Source organism: Beta vulgaris, chromosome 2, assembly GCF_026745355.1.
Source record: "Beta vulgaris subsp. vulgaris cultivar EL10 chromosome 2, EL10.2, whole genome shotgun sequence".
Lineage (NCBI taxonomy): Eukaryota > Viridiplantae > Streptophyta > Magnoliopsida > Caryophyllales > Amaranthaceae > Beta > Beta vulgaris.
The window spans coordinates 3149931-3165161 of record NC_079203.1 but is presented as its reverse complement, the minus strand read 5'-3'; the positions used below and the strand labels follow the sequence as shown (position 1 = coordinate 3165161).

Below are 15231 nucleotides of genomic sequence, written 5' to 3'. Positions count from 1 at the left end.
AGAGAAAAAATATAAGCGTTAGCCACAACTTCAACCTTTAATTATTAGCACATAAACACTAATGCAAATAGAATAGAAGATGGGAAAGCAAAAAAGAAGATTATAATGATGGTATCATGAATAAATTAAATTAAATATAAATCTAACCTGTATTAATAATCGAAAATACTGTTTAAGAGAAAATATATATTCTTCAATCATGCATGACCATATCAAGACTTATCAAACTTTTCATTTTTTATGATATGTGACCTCAAATAGTCTAAAAACTCGAACCTTGATGTTCCAATTAATTTTATTAGAATTAAGTTCATATAGTCTAAAAAGAATAAGATTTGACATATAGATATAAGAAAAATAAAAACACAAATAATTATTTATAGAGAAAATATTCTAGGAATAAAATAATTAGTCAATTGCATAATACCTCTACAATGCCGTTGACAAACTTTCATTTGATTCTTCATTTAATGTCATCGTGGTATGCTATAGGTTCAAAACTATATGTTTGTATTTTTTTATCTTTACTACTTGGATCGCACGCGATAAGTGAAAATCATTATGAATAGCTCTATACAAATATCAGTGAAATGAATTTAAGGCATTTCAAAGTATATGAACGTATAGGTAAGATAATAAGTCTAGTAGATTATATTTCATATATGCGTTGATTGCATACCGTTTGATTGTTACAAAATTTGCCTCAAGTTTTGTGCTTTCTCTAATTTGCTTATATATTTATTACAAGCATTAAATTATGCCTAACAGCAAAAAAGATTAGTTTATATTAGGCAGTGATTAACTTGAGGGAACACATTATTAACAAAAAGCATTAGACTGCAAAGCAAAATAGCAAGCAAAAAGGCCTCTTGGTGGGTGATGCAACACCTTAATTGTTTGGCTCATCAGAAGCACCAATGGGTAGGACATAAACAACTTGATGTACAACAAGAGAGCAAAGTCTAACTAATGGCATTATTAGTTACTATTGTGGTAAAAATATCTTGATAATGTGATCTTGGAGGCGGACTAATTAAAATAGTAGAATTACAAGCTAAAAACAACAAAAGAAGAAAAGACAGCTAGCTCAGAATAGACAAAGGGTCAACATTCCACCTAAAGCCTCACAACTACTACAAACTTTCTCCAAAATCTCGGAGTTCCTCACAGAATAACACTTACAAAAAGTAAAAGATAAAATGTCTAGAAACAGCATTTGCAGACTTGGAAATGCTTCAAGAGATATTGAATTCCTCTTACTTTATATGTTGTACACTACAATCACAAAACTATCTGAAAATCATTTTGTTTTTCTCAAGGAAATAGACTCGATCAAAACACTATTTATAAGGATTTTCGAGCAAAAACTGAGATATCATTGTAACAAATGAATATAATTTGACTAATAACCAACAAATAACAATTAGTGAAATGGTTGCTTAATTATCTCGGTAATAGTTTTTTGGGATAAACTCGTTACAATTTGATGCAGTACAAGTTACTAGGCGACCCTCCAAGTTAGGAAACATGATGCGAATAACTAAATGCAAGCATTAGCTTAATCGATTTAAGCAAAACAAAGCATGTGTATTTGGTAATTAGATATATAAAATTTATGCATATAGTCCTTGTTAGTACAAGATATTTTTGTGTCACAAAACACGTCAACGGTTTTTCGTATGCTAAAAAATGTCTTTGAATTGATTCATTGACTCGTTGTTATATCTATTACAAGAACTCAATCATGCCTATTAGCAAAAGCGATTAGTCCATATTAGACGATCATTAACTATAAGGGTCACACTCTTAATATGTAGCATTAGACTTTATAGCAAAACAATAAGCAAAAGAAAAATTACATGACAACTAAATGTTAAACATTATTAGCATAATCGAATAAGGGAAAACGAAGGCATCCAATCTTGGTAGTAAGAACAAAAGTTAAGTAGATTGCATAACCTATACTCCTATGCACATAGCCCTTATAGCGTGCATGAAGTTTACAAATGTTAATCCCTCATTCTACCTAAGACTCGTGACATGTTCTAAAGACCCATGATTTTGACGTAAACAAGAAGGCGTCTAAAACTTTAAGCTCTTGTCTAAATATCTAGTACAAGTTCACTAAATATCTCAAAAGTACTCTAGAAAACATAATAATTTATGTAGATCATAACATTTATGTTAGAAATTAAAAAATGGAGGGAGGAGCACATGTTTTACAATGAAACCGGCAACATCAACCTGACAACAATCACATGATAATATGAAACATAAAAATCATCATATTTTAGAAGATTAGCTTCACACACACACATATATGAATTTTTTCCTTGAATGATGCAAAAGTGGGTTTTAATTTCAGAAATATGCCCAAAAAAAAAATTCCTGCGTACCGTCCATGTAGGACGGCACGCGAGAAACTTTTTTTTTGTTTTTGCCCACGTAAACCGCTACTCACAGTAGCGGTTTATTTTAAAATAAAACGCTACTTTAAGTAGTGGTTTATACACATAATATTGCAAGCACATATCAAACTCTGGAGTTGAGGATTTCAGTAAACCGCTACTTGGAGTAGCGGTTTTCATTAATGAACCGCTACTTGAAGTAGCGGTTTATATCACACAACGCCAAGCAATGGACTGGGGGTTCAGGGACCAGCAAACCGCAACTTGAAGTCGTGGTCAATTAATATTAACCGCTACTTCAAGTAGCGGCTTTACTTAAGTAGAAAAAAATAATTCTCAAAAAAGAGCTAGCCCTCGGAGGCTAACAGAATGTAGAGAGAGAAACTCCTCCCGCTCTCTAAAATAACTGTTTCAAGAACCGTTTTCTTTTCGGTTTTCCTTGACATATTTTTGTCGTAGCCATGGCAGGATCATCGAAATCAAAGGGGAAGAAACAGTTTCCGGTAGTCCCAAATAAAAAGAGAGGTCCATCAGGTTCTACTGAGAGTAGGAAGGTACGATCGATTGCGGAATTACATGGTGTTGAGTCACTAATGGTGGATGCTCCTGCATTGAAGGAACCTCTATCCCCGAAGAGCTCCATTGAAGCGCTTCAACAGCAGAGTAGAGAGAAGGTTCAATTATCGGAGTGGTTGACTATAATGAAGAAAAATCAGAGTCGATTGAATACCATTGAGCAAGGTAACATTCAATCTCGAAGTCTAATCAATTCTTAAATTACGATTGATGATTGTAATGCTGGAAGTGGTAAACAATCTGTATCAATTAAGATTGACTATGAGGATGTGAAGGATGAAATTGAGTATTGGGAGAATGTTGTGGTTTGTTACGTTATTGGTGCGAATCCACCATTTCCAGTAATGGAAGGCTTTATAAGGCGAATTTGGGGAAAGTTTGGTATAGATAAAGTAGGAGCTGTTGGCAAGGGTTTTTTTCTAGTAAGATTGAACTCAAAAGAACAGAGAGACGCGATTCTTAATGGTGGATTCCAATTTTTTGACAAGAAGCCAATGGTTGTCAAAGCTTGGCACCAGGACATGAATCTCCAGAAAGAGACTGTGAAGAGTCTTCCAATATGGATCCAATTACCTCAATTGGACCTTAAATACTGGGGGGAATCATGTTTGTTTAAGTTCGTGGCAGGGATTGGGAAACCTCTCAAACTTGACCAAGCTACCAAGGCTAAAGATAGATTGAATTTTGCTCGGATTCTTGTTGAGATTTGAAATTGATCAACATTTCCCTGATTCAATCAGATTTGAGAATGAGAAAGGAGAACTGATGTGCCAGGCAATAAGTTATGAATGGAAGCCTATATTATGTGGGACTTGTCATGGTTTAGGCCATGAAACTACACATTGCTATCAGGAGGTTAAGAAGAAAAAGAAGGTTTGGGTGGTGAAGGAGAAGCTAGTTAAGAATGCAGAAGAGTTTACTTTGGTGGCAAAAGGGGGGTCTCAATCAGTTCAGACCACAGAATCAGTGTTAATTCACAACTCTTTTGATGTATTAGAGCAAATTGCACCTGAGTTGGAGAATTTTGACAAGAATGGCACTGTTGAAGATGAGGAAGGGTTGGGGCAGATGAGAAGGATGAAAGCCATGAGGGGGAGCCTCCTGACATCCATGGATAATATATTATCATGGAATGTAAGAGGGATAAATAGTAGAAGTAAGCAAAATGAGGTAAATAATCTGATTCTTTCCAATCAAATAAGATTATTTAGCCTTCTTGAAACAAAAGTTAAATCACACAACATGGGTGATTTATACTTGACTTTGTGCCTTGGGTGGTGTTTTTCACATAATAATGCTTGGCATAAGAATGGTAGAATAGTGATTGCATGGCATCCTTCTACTTTTCATGTTAATATAACCTATTGTTCTGATCAACTGATGCATACTAAAGTGGAGACTGTTAATGGAGGGAGGAAATTTCATTGCTCATTTGTGTATGGGCATAATGATAGGCATGCTAGGCAGGAATTATGGGATAAACTGGTGGATATCTCTACTCAAATCTCTGGAGCTTGGGTGATATTAGGAGATTTTAATGCAATTCTAGGAATGGAAGAGAGGATTCGTCATCCAGTGAGGGAAAGGGAGTTGGTAGAATTGAAGCATTGTGTGGAGGTTTGTTAGTTGTTGGATGTGAAAGCTACTGGTCAATTCTACACCTAGAGCAATAAGCAAGAGGGAGAGAGAAGAGTATACTGTAAATTGGATCGTGTAATGGGGAATGAGACTTGGATGGAAAAGTTCCCAATGACAGAGGTGAATTATCTGCCAGAGGGTGACTATGACCATTGTCCTGTGATTATTAGATCTTACCCTAGTGTTAATAAAAAGAAACCTTTCAGGTTCTTTAATATGTGGTGTCACTCACACAAGTTTTTAGATATCATCATAAGAGGGTTGGAGAAGGAAGTTGCAGGGACAAAGATGTTTAGGGTGGTTAGCAAATTGAAGCTACTGAAGCATGAGCTTAAAAGGTTAAATGCAGAGGAGTATGGTGATGTGTCAGTGCAAAACGCCAGATGTTACCAGGATTTAATAGTCATACAGTAGTGTCGTCAAGTTAATCCTATGAATCATGAGCTTATTGAGAAAGAAATGATTTGTAGAAGAAGGTATCAACTGGCTCATAAGAATCTGCTTTCTTTTTTGGGGCAAAAGGCTAAGGTGAGATGGATTGAGGAAGGAGATGATAACACAAGGCTGTTTCAAAAAAGTATTCGAATGAGAAGAACTCAAAATAGGATTAACACTATCCAGAATGAGAAGGGAGAGTGGATGTCTAATCCTGATGATGTGAATGCAGCTTTCCTGCAATTCTATGAATCTTTGTTGGGTAGTAGTGGTCATACAAGGCCTATTGAAGAGGTTATTATCAATAAAGGAAAGGTTGTTACTGAAGATAAGAAGTTGCTGCTGAAACTTACAATTCAGCTATGATGAGATAAAGCAGGCTCTCTTCTCCATACCTGATGAGAAGTCACATGGTATAGATGGTTACACTAGTTTTTTTTTCAAGAAAGCCTGGGAGATAGTGGGTATGGATGTGATTGATGCTATTAAGGATTTCTTCACACATGGCAAGATGTTAAAAGAGGTTAATATCACAGCTATTACCTTAGTTCCTAAGGTAAAATGCCCTGCAACAGTCAGTGATTATAGGCCTATTGCTTGTTGCAATATCCTATATAAGACTATTACAAAATTGATATGTACAAGACTCAATGCTGTACTACCTGATCTGGTATCCCCCAACCAGGATGCTTTCATTACAGGAAGAAGTATTATAAGCAACATTCTCCTCTGTCAAGATCTGGTGAAGAGGTTCAATAGAAGAGGTAATAAGATGGATGGGGTTATGATGAAAATTGACCTTCGAAAAGCGTATGATTCTATTGAATAGGCATTTGTGGAGGAGTTATTTAATTTCCTTCAGTTTCCATCTCATTTCATAAGGTGTGTTATGGAATGCATTCAAACTCCTAGTTTTACCTTAATGCTGAATGGTAGCACTGAGTGGTTTTTTCCTGCAAAGAGAGGGTTAAGGCAGGGGGATCCCATGTCTCCCCTGCTCTTTACATTATGCATGGATTATCTTTCGAGAGTCATGGCATACATCAGTGATATGGAGTTGTTTAAACATTTTAAGGGATGAAAAATGATGAAATTAAATCATATGTGCTTTGCAGATGATTTAATGCTCTTCTATAATGGTGATGTTAAATCTGCCTATTTGTTACTTCAAGGTTTACAACTCTTCTCAGAATCTTCTGCGCTTCAAGCTAATAAATCAAAGTCTGCCTTGTATTGCAATGGGATGACAGAGGGTGATACAGACAGAATTGCTCAGTTCTCAGGCTTTGTTAAGGACTCTCTCCCCTTCAAATATCTAGGGGTCTCCATCTCCACAAGGAAGCTAAGGGCTGCAGATTGTGAAGGCTTAGTGGATAAGATGACTGCCAGAATCAGGACATGGAGTACAAGGAACCTTTCCTTTGCTGGACGAGCTCAGTTAGTACATGTTGTGCTCATGAGTATCAGTAGCTATTGGGCCTAAATTTTCATTTTGCCTACTGTTGTATTTGACAACATTAACAGCATTTGTAGGAGCTATCTTTGGAGTGGGAAAGCTACTGATCTAAAGGGTGGGTATATCAAGTGGAGTCAGGTGTGTAGCCCTAAAAACAAGGAGGGTCTAGGTTTCAATAACAGTCAATTATGGAACAAGGCTGTAGTGGGGAAGTTGGTTTGGCACATTGGTATCAAGAAGGATGATCTGTGGGTGCTGTGGGTTCATAATGTCTACATAAAACAACAGAATTGGTGGGAGTTTCAAGCTTCCTCCAATGCTAGCTGGATCATCAAATACATGTGTAAAGTTAAAGAAGAGTTGAAATCAGTGGGAATTCAGACTTGGGATACTTCAACCAGGTATAAGATTAAAGAAGTGTATAATTTGTTGTTGCCTGATTCTCCTAAGGTCAACTGGGCAAAGGCTGTGTGGAATAGGATGTCCCTTCCAAAGCATCGCTTCATTCTATGGTTAAGCACTCAGAATAGATTGAAGACAAAGGAGAAATTGATGCATTATGGCATCCGCTCTGATGATAAATGTTACATTTGTGGTGAGACAATAGAAAGCCATTCTCACCTTTTTTTATTGTGTTTACAGCAAAAAGATCTTATGTAATGTTTTGGATTGGTTGGATATAAGATTTTACAGAAGATCTTTAAGCCAGTGGATTAGATGGATGCAACGTTCTTACAGGGGAAATAGAACAAGGAAGCGAGTCTTATGTACAGTGCTAGCTGCTGTTACATACCAGATACGGAGAATAAGAACTGAAGCTTATTGGAATATGACAGTACACGGTGTAGATAAAAGTATAGAGGATATTAAATATATTGTTAGACATAGAGCAAAGTTTTGTATGCCTAAGTCCTGTAGCAATGTAGATAGGGAGTGGATTAACCATTTGTAATGGTTGTTGTGTGTCTGTAGCCTCTAAGGGGCTACTGTTTTAGCTCTGATGTGAGCATGAGTTGTGGTTGTAATTGGTTGATTTGGTGTTGAATACAACTTTTTTACTTACCAAAAAAAAAAAAAAAAATTCTCGCATACCGTCCTACGTGGACGGTACGCAGGGAATTTTTTTTTTTTTTGGCATATTTCTAGAATTAAAAGCCAATTTTGCATTATTCAAGGAAAAAATTCACACACATACACGCGCACACACGCGCACACACGCGCGCGCGCGCACACACACACACACACACACACACACATATATATATATATATGATCACTCAATACACTTTATGTTACAAAAACTATGGTCTCCCGAAAGAGCAAAATCAAATATTTGACATTAATAAATTAGTTAATATTTTGGCGGAAATATCTTGATAAAATTTGGAGTTGCACTAACCAAAATAGTAAAATTACTAGTTAAAAATAACAAAAGAAGAAAAGACATCTAGCTAAGAATAAGCCGAAAGGTTCAATATCCCACCTAAAGCATCACAATCATTATAAAAAAATTTCCAAAATTTTAAAGTTTCTTCACAAAAGAAAAAAAAAGTAAAGACAAATGTTTCTACAACTAATAGTAAACAAAAAAACATGTCAAGGTAGTTTAATTTCTTTTTGTTTTGACATTAAAGTAGCGTACAATAGAAAGAGGAAACAAACAAAACAATATGAGAAAGTGCTGACAGAATAAAAACAAAATAAAGTAAAACTGTAAGTCAAAACCTATTTAAGTCACTATTCTACAATGGCGTTGCCACCAACGAGCGATCGTAGTGGCCTGACACACCTCCAAACGCGAGACCTTAAGCACCAGGCAGTATCTGAAATTTTTGGCAGTGTTGATTATGGCATCGATGGTCCATCGAATGCTAATTTGTGATTCTGAAGAGGAAACTCAAGAGCATCTATTTTTTAGCTGTTGCTTCAGTTATGTTGTGTTACAGAAAATTAGAAATTGGCTTGGGTGGACTAACACCAGCACAACAGTACAGAGGATGATCCAGAATATAGTAAGGAGTAGAGCTTCAAAGTTCAGAAAGCAGCCTTATGCTACAAGTGTTGTTACCATGGTCTATCATATTTGGTGGGCTAGAAATGATGTCATGTGGAATCAGAGAGTCATTACATGTATAAGTCTAGTTCATAGAATTCCTATTACTCCCATTGGTGGGCTTATGCTAAATATTATTGAAATATGTTTTGGTGTTGTACCAAAGAATGTAGCTAGAAGAGATAAATATTGGTTAAGGGGCCTATCCCTGGATGTTTGTAATTAGTGTTTGCGGGTGGGTCTTATGAGGGGGGTCCAACCTAGTTGGTTTGCCCTCATTAAGATTTTGTTTAGGCTGTATGGTGTTTGGTGATGCAATCTATTTCTCACTTTTAGCAAAAAAAGAATATTTAAAGTTTTATTTACCATAGAACTCCTATTACTCCCTTTAATTTGGAGCATGTAAATCACGAATGTCCAACTTGCATAACGCAAAACTGAAGTGTTGTCCCAAAGCCTTAGTAAAAACATATGTCAACTGGTAACCCGTGGGCACATAAGCAGTAGATAAATTACCAGAGATCAACTTATCTCGAACAAAATGAGAATCACCTTCAATATGTTTAATTTGGTACAATCATGAAAAACTGAATTTCTAACAATATCAAGAGCAAATATCGTGTAGGCATATACCTGACCTAAAAACTGGTTTCATTCTAGCACTTATTTGGCGCAGCTAGTCCTTGTACAAGTTGGAAGTTTGCGAAAGGTTATGCTGACTTAAAGGCAGCCAAAGTAGTTGAACCAAAAAAAAAGGCAATTGCTCGTAAGATTGCAAGTCTTGAGGACACGCTTTTTCCGGTTCATAGTGTCGCTAATGGTCAGTCCTATAAGGGTCAAGCTCCTAAGCGAGGACTGGGGAGCTATGGACACCGTGGCACAAAACCTTGGACTTCATGAGATGGATTTGAATATTCAGTATGGAATCAAGAGAAATTTCTCTTTTGAAAATCACAGTAATGGAGGAGAAATAAAACATAGTCGAGATGGATGGTGTAGGGAAAGGGAAATTGTCTAGAGTTTCAGGTCTCCTTTAGCGAGCAAAACTTGGCAAGGTTACCTTTGTCAACAACAAACGACTATCTTCTCGCACGATGATTTATCGTGCAGATGTAGAAAGGCTACATGTTGCAAAAGAAGTTCAATTCTATCAATCCCACTCTCTATTAATTTTGAAAGTTCACACCTTTAATTAAAAATCTGAAATCTTGAAGGAGGCCCCCAACAACTCCAATTTAAAGGAAGTGCAGGTCTGTACTCCGACTCTCACTGTGAATGAAGGCCTTATGACAGATGTCTCAAAGAAGCCAACGAGTCTGAAGGCAGGAAATCGTACCGCTAAGGCTCTTCAAAAAAGATGCAAAATGTCGAGGTCAGGATGCTTCAACTAGACCTGACAAAGTTGGTCTTGATCCAAAATTTTGGTCTGAAATATCCGATTTGTGGTCCAATCTGGGTCCGAATCAGATGGTCTGAACCTTGATCTGAATCCAAAACGATATGGTCTGGTCCATTCCGAAACAAACTTGATCTAAAAGTCATCCGAAATCCAAATGATAAGATATGATCTTGCCCAACCCAAAATCAATCCGACGCGAAGATAATCCAATCCGAAAGCAATCCGAAATTATTGGCTTTGATCGACTCGGTCAAAGCTTAGTGCATCTCGTGTGCGACTCTACTTGGCTTGAAATTTTATTTTTACTTCATATTTTCAGAATCTTATAACTTATATTACAATTTTTCTAAGAATAAATAAACAAAACTATGGAAGAATTTCATGTAAATATATTTAACGAATACTCATATAGTTAGACGAAATGATTTTGAAAAATGTAGGGAGAACTAACTAATAAATCATTAATATCCAATAAAAGGGATAATAATAGAATAATTAATAACTTAAAAGATTAGTATATAAAATTTATTTACATAGGACAACCCTACTAAAAAAGGTCAAAATCTTTCTTATCTAATTCGAAATCTGATCCGATGATGATCTGAAACCATAATCCGAAATCTGATGTGGTCTGATCCGAATTAAAATAGTCTGAATGATGTCTGAATCCGAAATGGTCAGGTTCGGTCCAATCCCGGTCCGAATGTAACTTGATCTGAAGACGGTCCTATCTAAATTGATCCACTCTGAATCCGATCTAATTGGTCAGATAGCCAAGTCTAGCTTCAACTAACATGATCGAGTGGAGACATTCCAATGCAGGATAAAATCAATTGTTTGGACAATCCACACAAAGGAGAAGAAAACAGTACAAATGATACGAGCGGAGAAGCAAAGCACTCGTTAGTAACGCCAAGAAGATCGATTGGACGAATCGATGTCATGCCCAACTACAGTTCCAAAAGAATGCTCAAGAAAAGGATACACAAGCTCAAGTAGTATCCAAGCAGAGAAGTAATGCTCCACTTTCATTGGATCTTTATTTTCATATTAAGAAAAACATGTTAGGTTGATCTGCTCTTAATCTAATGATAGTCAAGTCCCACATTGGAGAGATAAGAATGAGTTACCTAATTTATAAGAGTTCACCAACTACGTACATTAGTATGAGGCCTTTTCGAAAGGAGCCCAAAAACAAATATGTGCAGGCTAGGCCCAAAGCGTACAATATCATACTAATGGTAGAGTTGTAGGTGGACTTGTGGGTCTTAAAAATGGTACCAAAGTCAATGGTTCAGCTGGGAGAACGTGCATACAATGGTAGACCAGCATGGTTAGCTTGGTGGAGCACGCAAGGTGCAAAGTGGTGTTGCTCTAGTACGTGGGTGCAAGTCTTTGGTGGTATTCTATATGGTTCTCAAAGGTGGGTGACTCAGCTAATGCATGGACATGCGGTTCTAAAACAGAAATATATTAAGGGTGCAACCTATAAGCATGGAACGAAAACATGTTGGTTGCATGTATAGCATGGAGGCATGGTGCAAAGATCTAAGAAGGTGTGGAGACTCTCCATGTGACTTCGCCATAGGAAATTTGTACTTGATGCCTTGTGTCAAAAGTCTTCCTTATATTGTGGTGGTCGGGTAGTGTGTTTCGCGGGTTGGCGGCGGTACAAAATGATTAGACGGATTACCGCTGGAGGGAAGCTTGTGGTCCTTGGTCTAAGGGGAGGATTGTTGGGTATACATCACAAGTCCCACATCGGAGAGATAAGAGTGAGTTAATACCTAGTTTATAGGAGTTCACCAACTATATTGGTGTGAAGCCGTTTGAAAAGGAGCCCAAAAACATATCCGTGTGGGCTAGGCCCAAAGCGGACACTATATATCATACTAATGGTGGAGTTATAGGTGGAATCATGTGCCCTACAGTTAAGTCAAGGATTCGCCAAAGCTATTAAGTGGTGCTAGCATTAATGATCCCTACGGGTTTATTTGTTTCTTTTATGCAAATTTAACCAATGTCAAAAAATAAAAAAGTAATTTGCCGTCATCTAGAGGAGCTACATCGAAATACAAACACCCAATCTAATATCTAATACTCCAATCCACTAAAGATTGATGCATCGATAAAGCCTATGACAAAGGTCAGATGTTTAATTAGTAAATCTATAGCTATATTTCATATTGCTTCAACATACATCACAGGATACTTTGATTACATATATCGAAATGGCGAAAGGTTAATTTCTTAAGTTCGTACATACATCACAATTCACAGGATACAAGCAAGAATCGAACATACATCACAGGATACAAACTAAACTATTTAACACATTAGGATCCTCTCTATTTTGTTTTTCCATCCATTCTATTATAGTCTTATTTGACAGGTCTAAATTCTTAGCACAACCTAAAGTAACTTGAAAAGAATTAATTGGCTTTCTCGAAAGCTTAAAAGCAAGGCCCTCAAGTAGGCAAAGCATTAAGCTAGCGCGCGCATATGCGCATTGACAACAACAGGAAGCAATGCATAATACTATCATATATGGGTCAAACACGGCCCACCAAGCAAATTTAGACGTTGTTTTGTTTTGGCTTTGTAAAGAAAAAGAAGAGAGCAATAAAACTCTTGAAAAGGATTAGCCATTTTCTTTTCCTTTACATATAAAGATGAGAGCAAAAGCTACCTAGTTTTTGTTACCCATTTTGACCATCACAGTGTAAATTAATAACAACAAATAAATCCACTGAATTCAAACAACCTTGCCTTGGTTGCATTTGTGGGCCTTAATTCGCATTTCATACTCATGATTAAAGTTAAGGTAGTCTATCACTGTCTTATCTCATTGCAATTTAGATTTCAGACGTGTCCCCAGTACTATATACTTATATATCATTTACATTTGATTGTTTTTAATCACTTTTGTTTTTGTGGACCTCTTATGATATAATCATCATGGAAGTTCTTCATTTAAGTTAGCTTACGTCTTCTCATTTTTATTATATTTGTCCATGTTGAAGCTCAAGACCATCATCATCGAAGTTTTGGAAATTCGGATGCGATCAACATGGTTAAATCAAGAATTTTTATAAGAAATGTCTTTTAATGTAGTAATTCGTATTAGAAAAACAAATTTTAAAAGAATCAATACAATACAAAATAATGATGTCCGTTTTAAAAACATGTAATAAAAGACTCAAAGTTATGCAAAGCCACTTTAACGTTGCTATACGTACCTTAGCTTAGAGCTAAGTAGCCCCCTCTATCAAAAACAAAATTGGACCCCAGTTGACATGATATCGTGAGATAGTCTTAAAACTACAAACGTCAATATATATAGCACATGAAGCAACATAAAGAAAGCTCAAAGGTAGACAAGAATCTTACTAAAAGTCATGTAATGGAGGGTAGTAACAACAACTAATCAATGTTTTGGTGTCCTTTTTGACCAGTAACTTAAGTAGTTAAAGATATTTCTTAAGAGGTCAGAGAAGGGAACCAGATAAAAGCAACTGCCCTAAAAGTTTTGGAATCCTATGTGAAGTTTATTGTAAGTTTAATATGCCATGCATGATGTTAATCATTGTTAGGTTTTTTGCAAGTGTAGTATAGAGTTTGTTCAGATGACCACTTTCGGAGTTTTGGTGAGTAAACATATTGTCTTAAGGAGTAAGTTTTCTCATCTTGTTTAATATACATTGACTAAACGTTAATATTATTGTATATGAATACATGGCCTCAACCTTCAGGGAAATAATAATATGTTGGAAATATTGATCAAAATGATCTTGCCGACTTGAATATGGGAATACTTATTGATAAAAAATAAAACTGAACATGGGGTTTGTATTTGATAAAATCTAAGCTAATGGTTGCAGAGCTCCAAAATAAGACTTGCTTCGTCCCAAATATAGTGCTTATTTGTTTGTTTTTTTACTATAATTTAGGTGTGTGAAATTTTTAATCATTTGGTTTGAATGATTACTTTATTTGGGGAGGGTCTGTCAAATAACTATCATGGTAAAAAGAAGGACCCTACTGGATCAAAACCTCTTGCAGGTCAGCCAGTCCAACTACATATGTCAACTCTTGAGAGTAGGGAGTATGAGAGAAACCCTAATCCTAAACACAAGAAGGTAGCGGGTTCGAACTTATTATCTCAAAGTCACCAAGGTGATTTTCTCACCATCTCCACCAAACAAACTTGGTTTAAATGATTAATTCCATTGAAAATAATAAATCAACCAACCAAATAAGACTAAGGGATTCAATACGAGAGGAGAGAGAAAAGGAAAGACAAAATTTAGGAATAGGGTCAAAGATTCCAAATTTCATAAATATGGGTACAGTTTTTCATGGGATAACAAAGACTTACTGAAAATAAAGTTATGACAATAAGGGTATTTTGGAAAAGAAAATATTGTTTAATTGGAAACAAGAACTATAATACAATGGGACACCCAACTTAGAAAACAAGCACTATATTTTGGGTCGGATGAAATATATAACTATTAGTTTTATATGCACGCGATGTGTGTGCTAATTTTAAAACTTGTTATTATATTACTCCATCCGTACTATAATTATGATTACTCATAAAATGTGAAAGATTAATAGTTAGATGAATCTAGATGTATTAATTCGCTAATGCAAGAAACTAACAAAGATTGTAAGTGATTTTTAATATTAATTTTTTTAATGAATTTAGATATATTAATTCTTAAGATTTACTGAACATAGAACTTTACATATACTTTTATTTTAAATAACGATATGTGTACCTGATTAACAGTAAAGTATCCATAAATTTGAGAATGTCGTGAAACTCCAATCTATGAAGAGAATTGATTTTTTTTGGAGTATGTATTTGTAATTGTGTTATGGGAAAATTATTTTGAGTTTGAATTGAGTTGTCTATGTAATAAGAATGTCGTGTATTTTTTTAATATTGTTTGTGGTATTAATGTTTGGTAAGTTCTTGATTATGTATCTTTTTGATTGAATCCTTTTTATTGGAAAGTTTATGTGATTGAACTTTTATATGAGTGATTGGGTTTAAAGAGATTTAATAATTGTTTTTTTTGGCAAGATTATGCATTAAATTGGTTTTGATTAACTATTAGAAATGTGTTTGAAAATTTGAAATCTAATATTTATGTTGTGAAAGGACAATTAAGTAAATTACAAGGGAGATACCATTGCTCTCCCTAACTTATATAATAGAGATATAAGTTTTATACATACTTAATTGCTTATATGTCGT

At 35.6% G+C, this 15231-nt stretch overlaps 1 protein-coding gene across 1 annotated transcript; it reads left to right on the top strand.

Moving 5' to 3' along the window:
• Positions 1–4700: 4700 nt before the first annotated feature.
• Positions 4701–9466, top strand: LOC125495263 (uncharacterized). Its single transcript, XM_048639920.1, has 6 exons — positions 4701–4987; positions 5093–5351; positions 5437–5821; positions 6173–6494; positions 6582–7108; positions 9243–9466. Exons 1-6 carry the CDS (start codon positions 4701–4703, stop codon positions 9464–9466), a joined length of 2004 nt encoding a protein of 667 aa, XP_048495877.1.
• Positions 9467–15231: the final 5765 nt, after the last annotated feature.

Bases quoted from the DNA above. Each gene is read 5' to 3' on its own strand.
- LOC125495263 (XM_048639920.1), top strand. From the start codon at position 4,701: ATGGGGAATGAGACTTGGATGGAAAAGTTCCCAATGACAGAGGTGAAT. The intron at 4,988-5,092 runs GTCAGTGCAAAA...AATGATTTGTAG, and splicing joins GCAGAGGAGTATGGTGATGT to AAGAAGGTATCAACTGGCTC. The intron at 5,352-5,436 runs GTTATTATCAAT...GAGATAAAGCAG, and splicing joins ATACAAGGCCTATTGAAGAG to GCTCTCTTCTCCATACCTGA.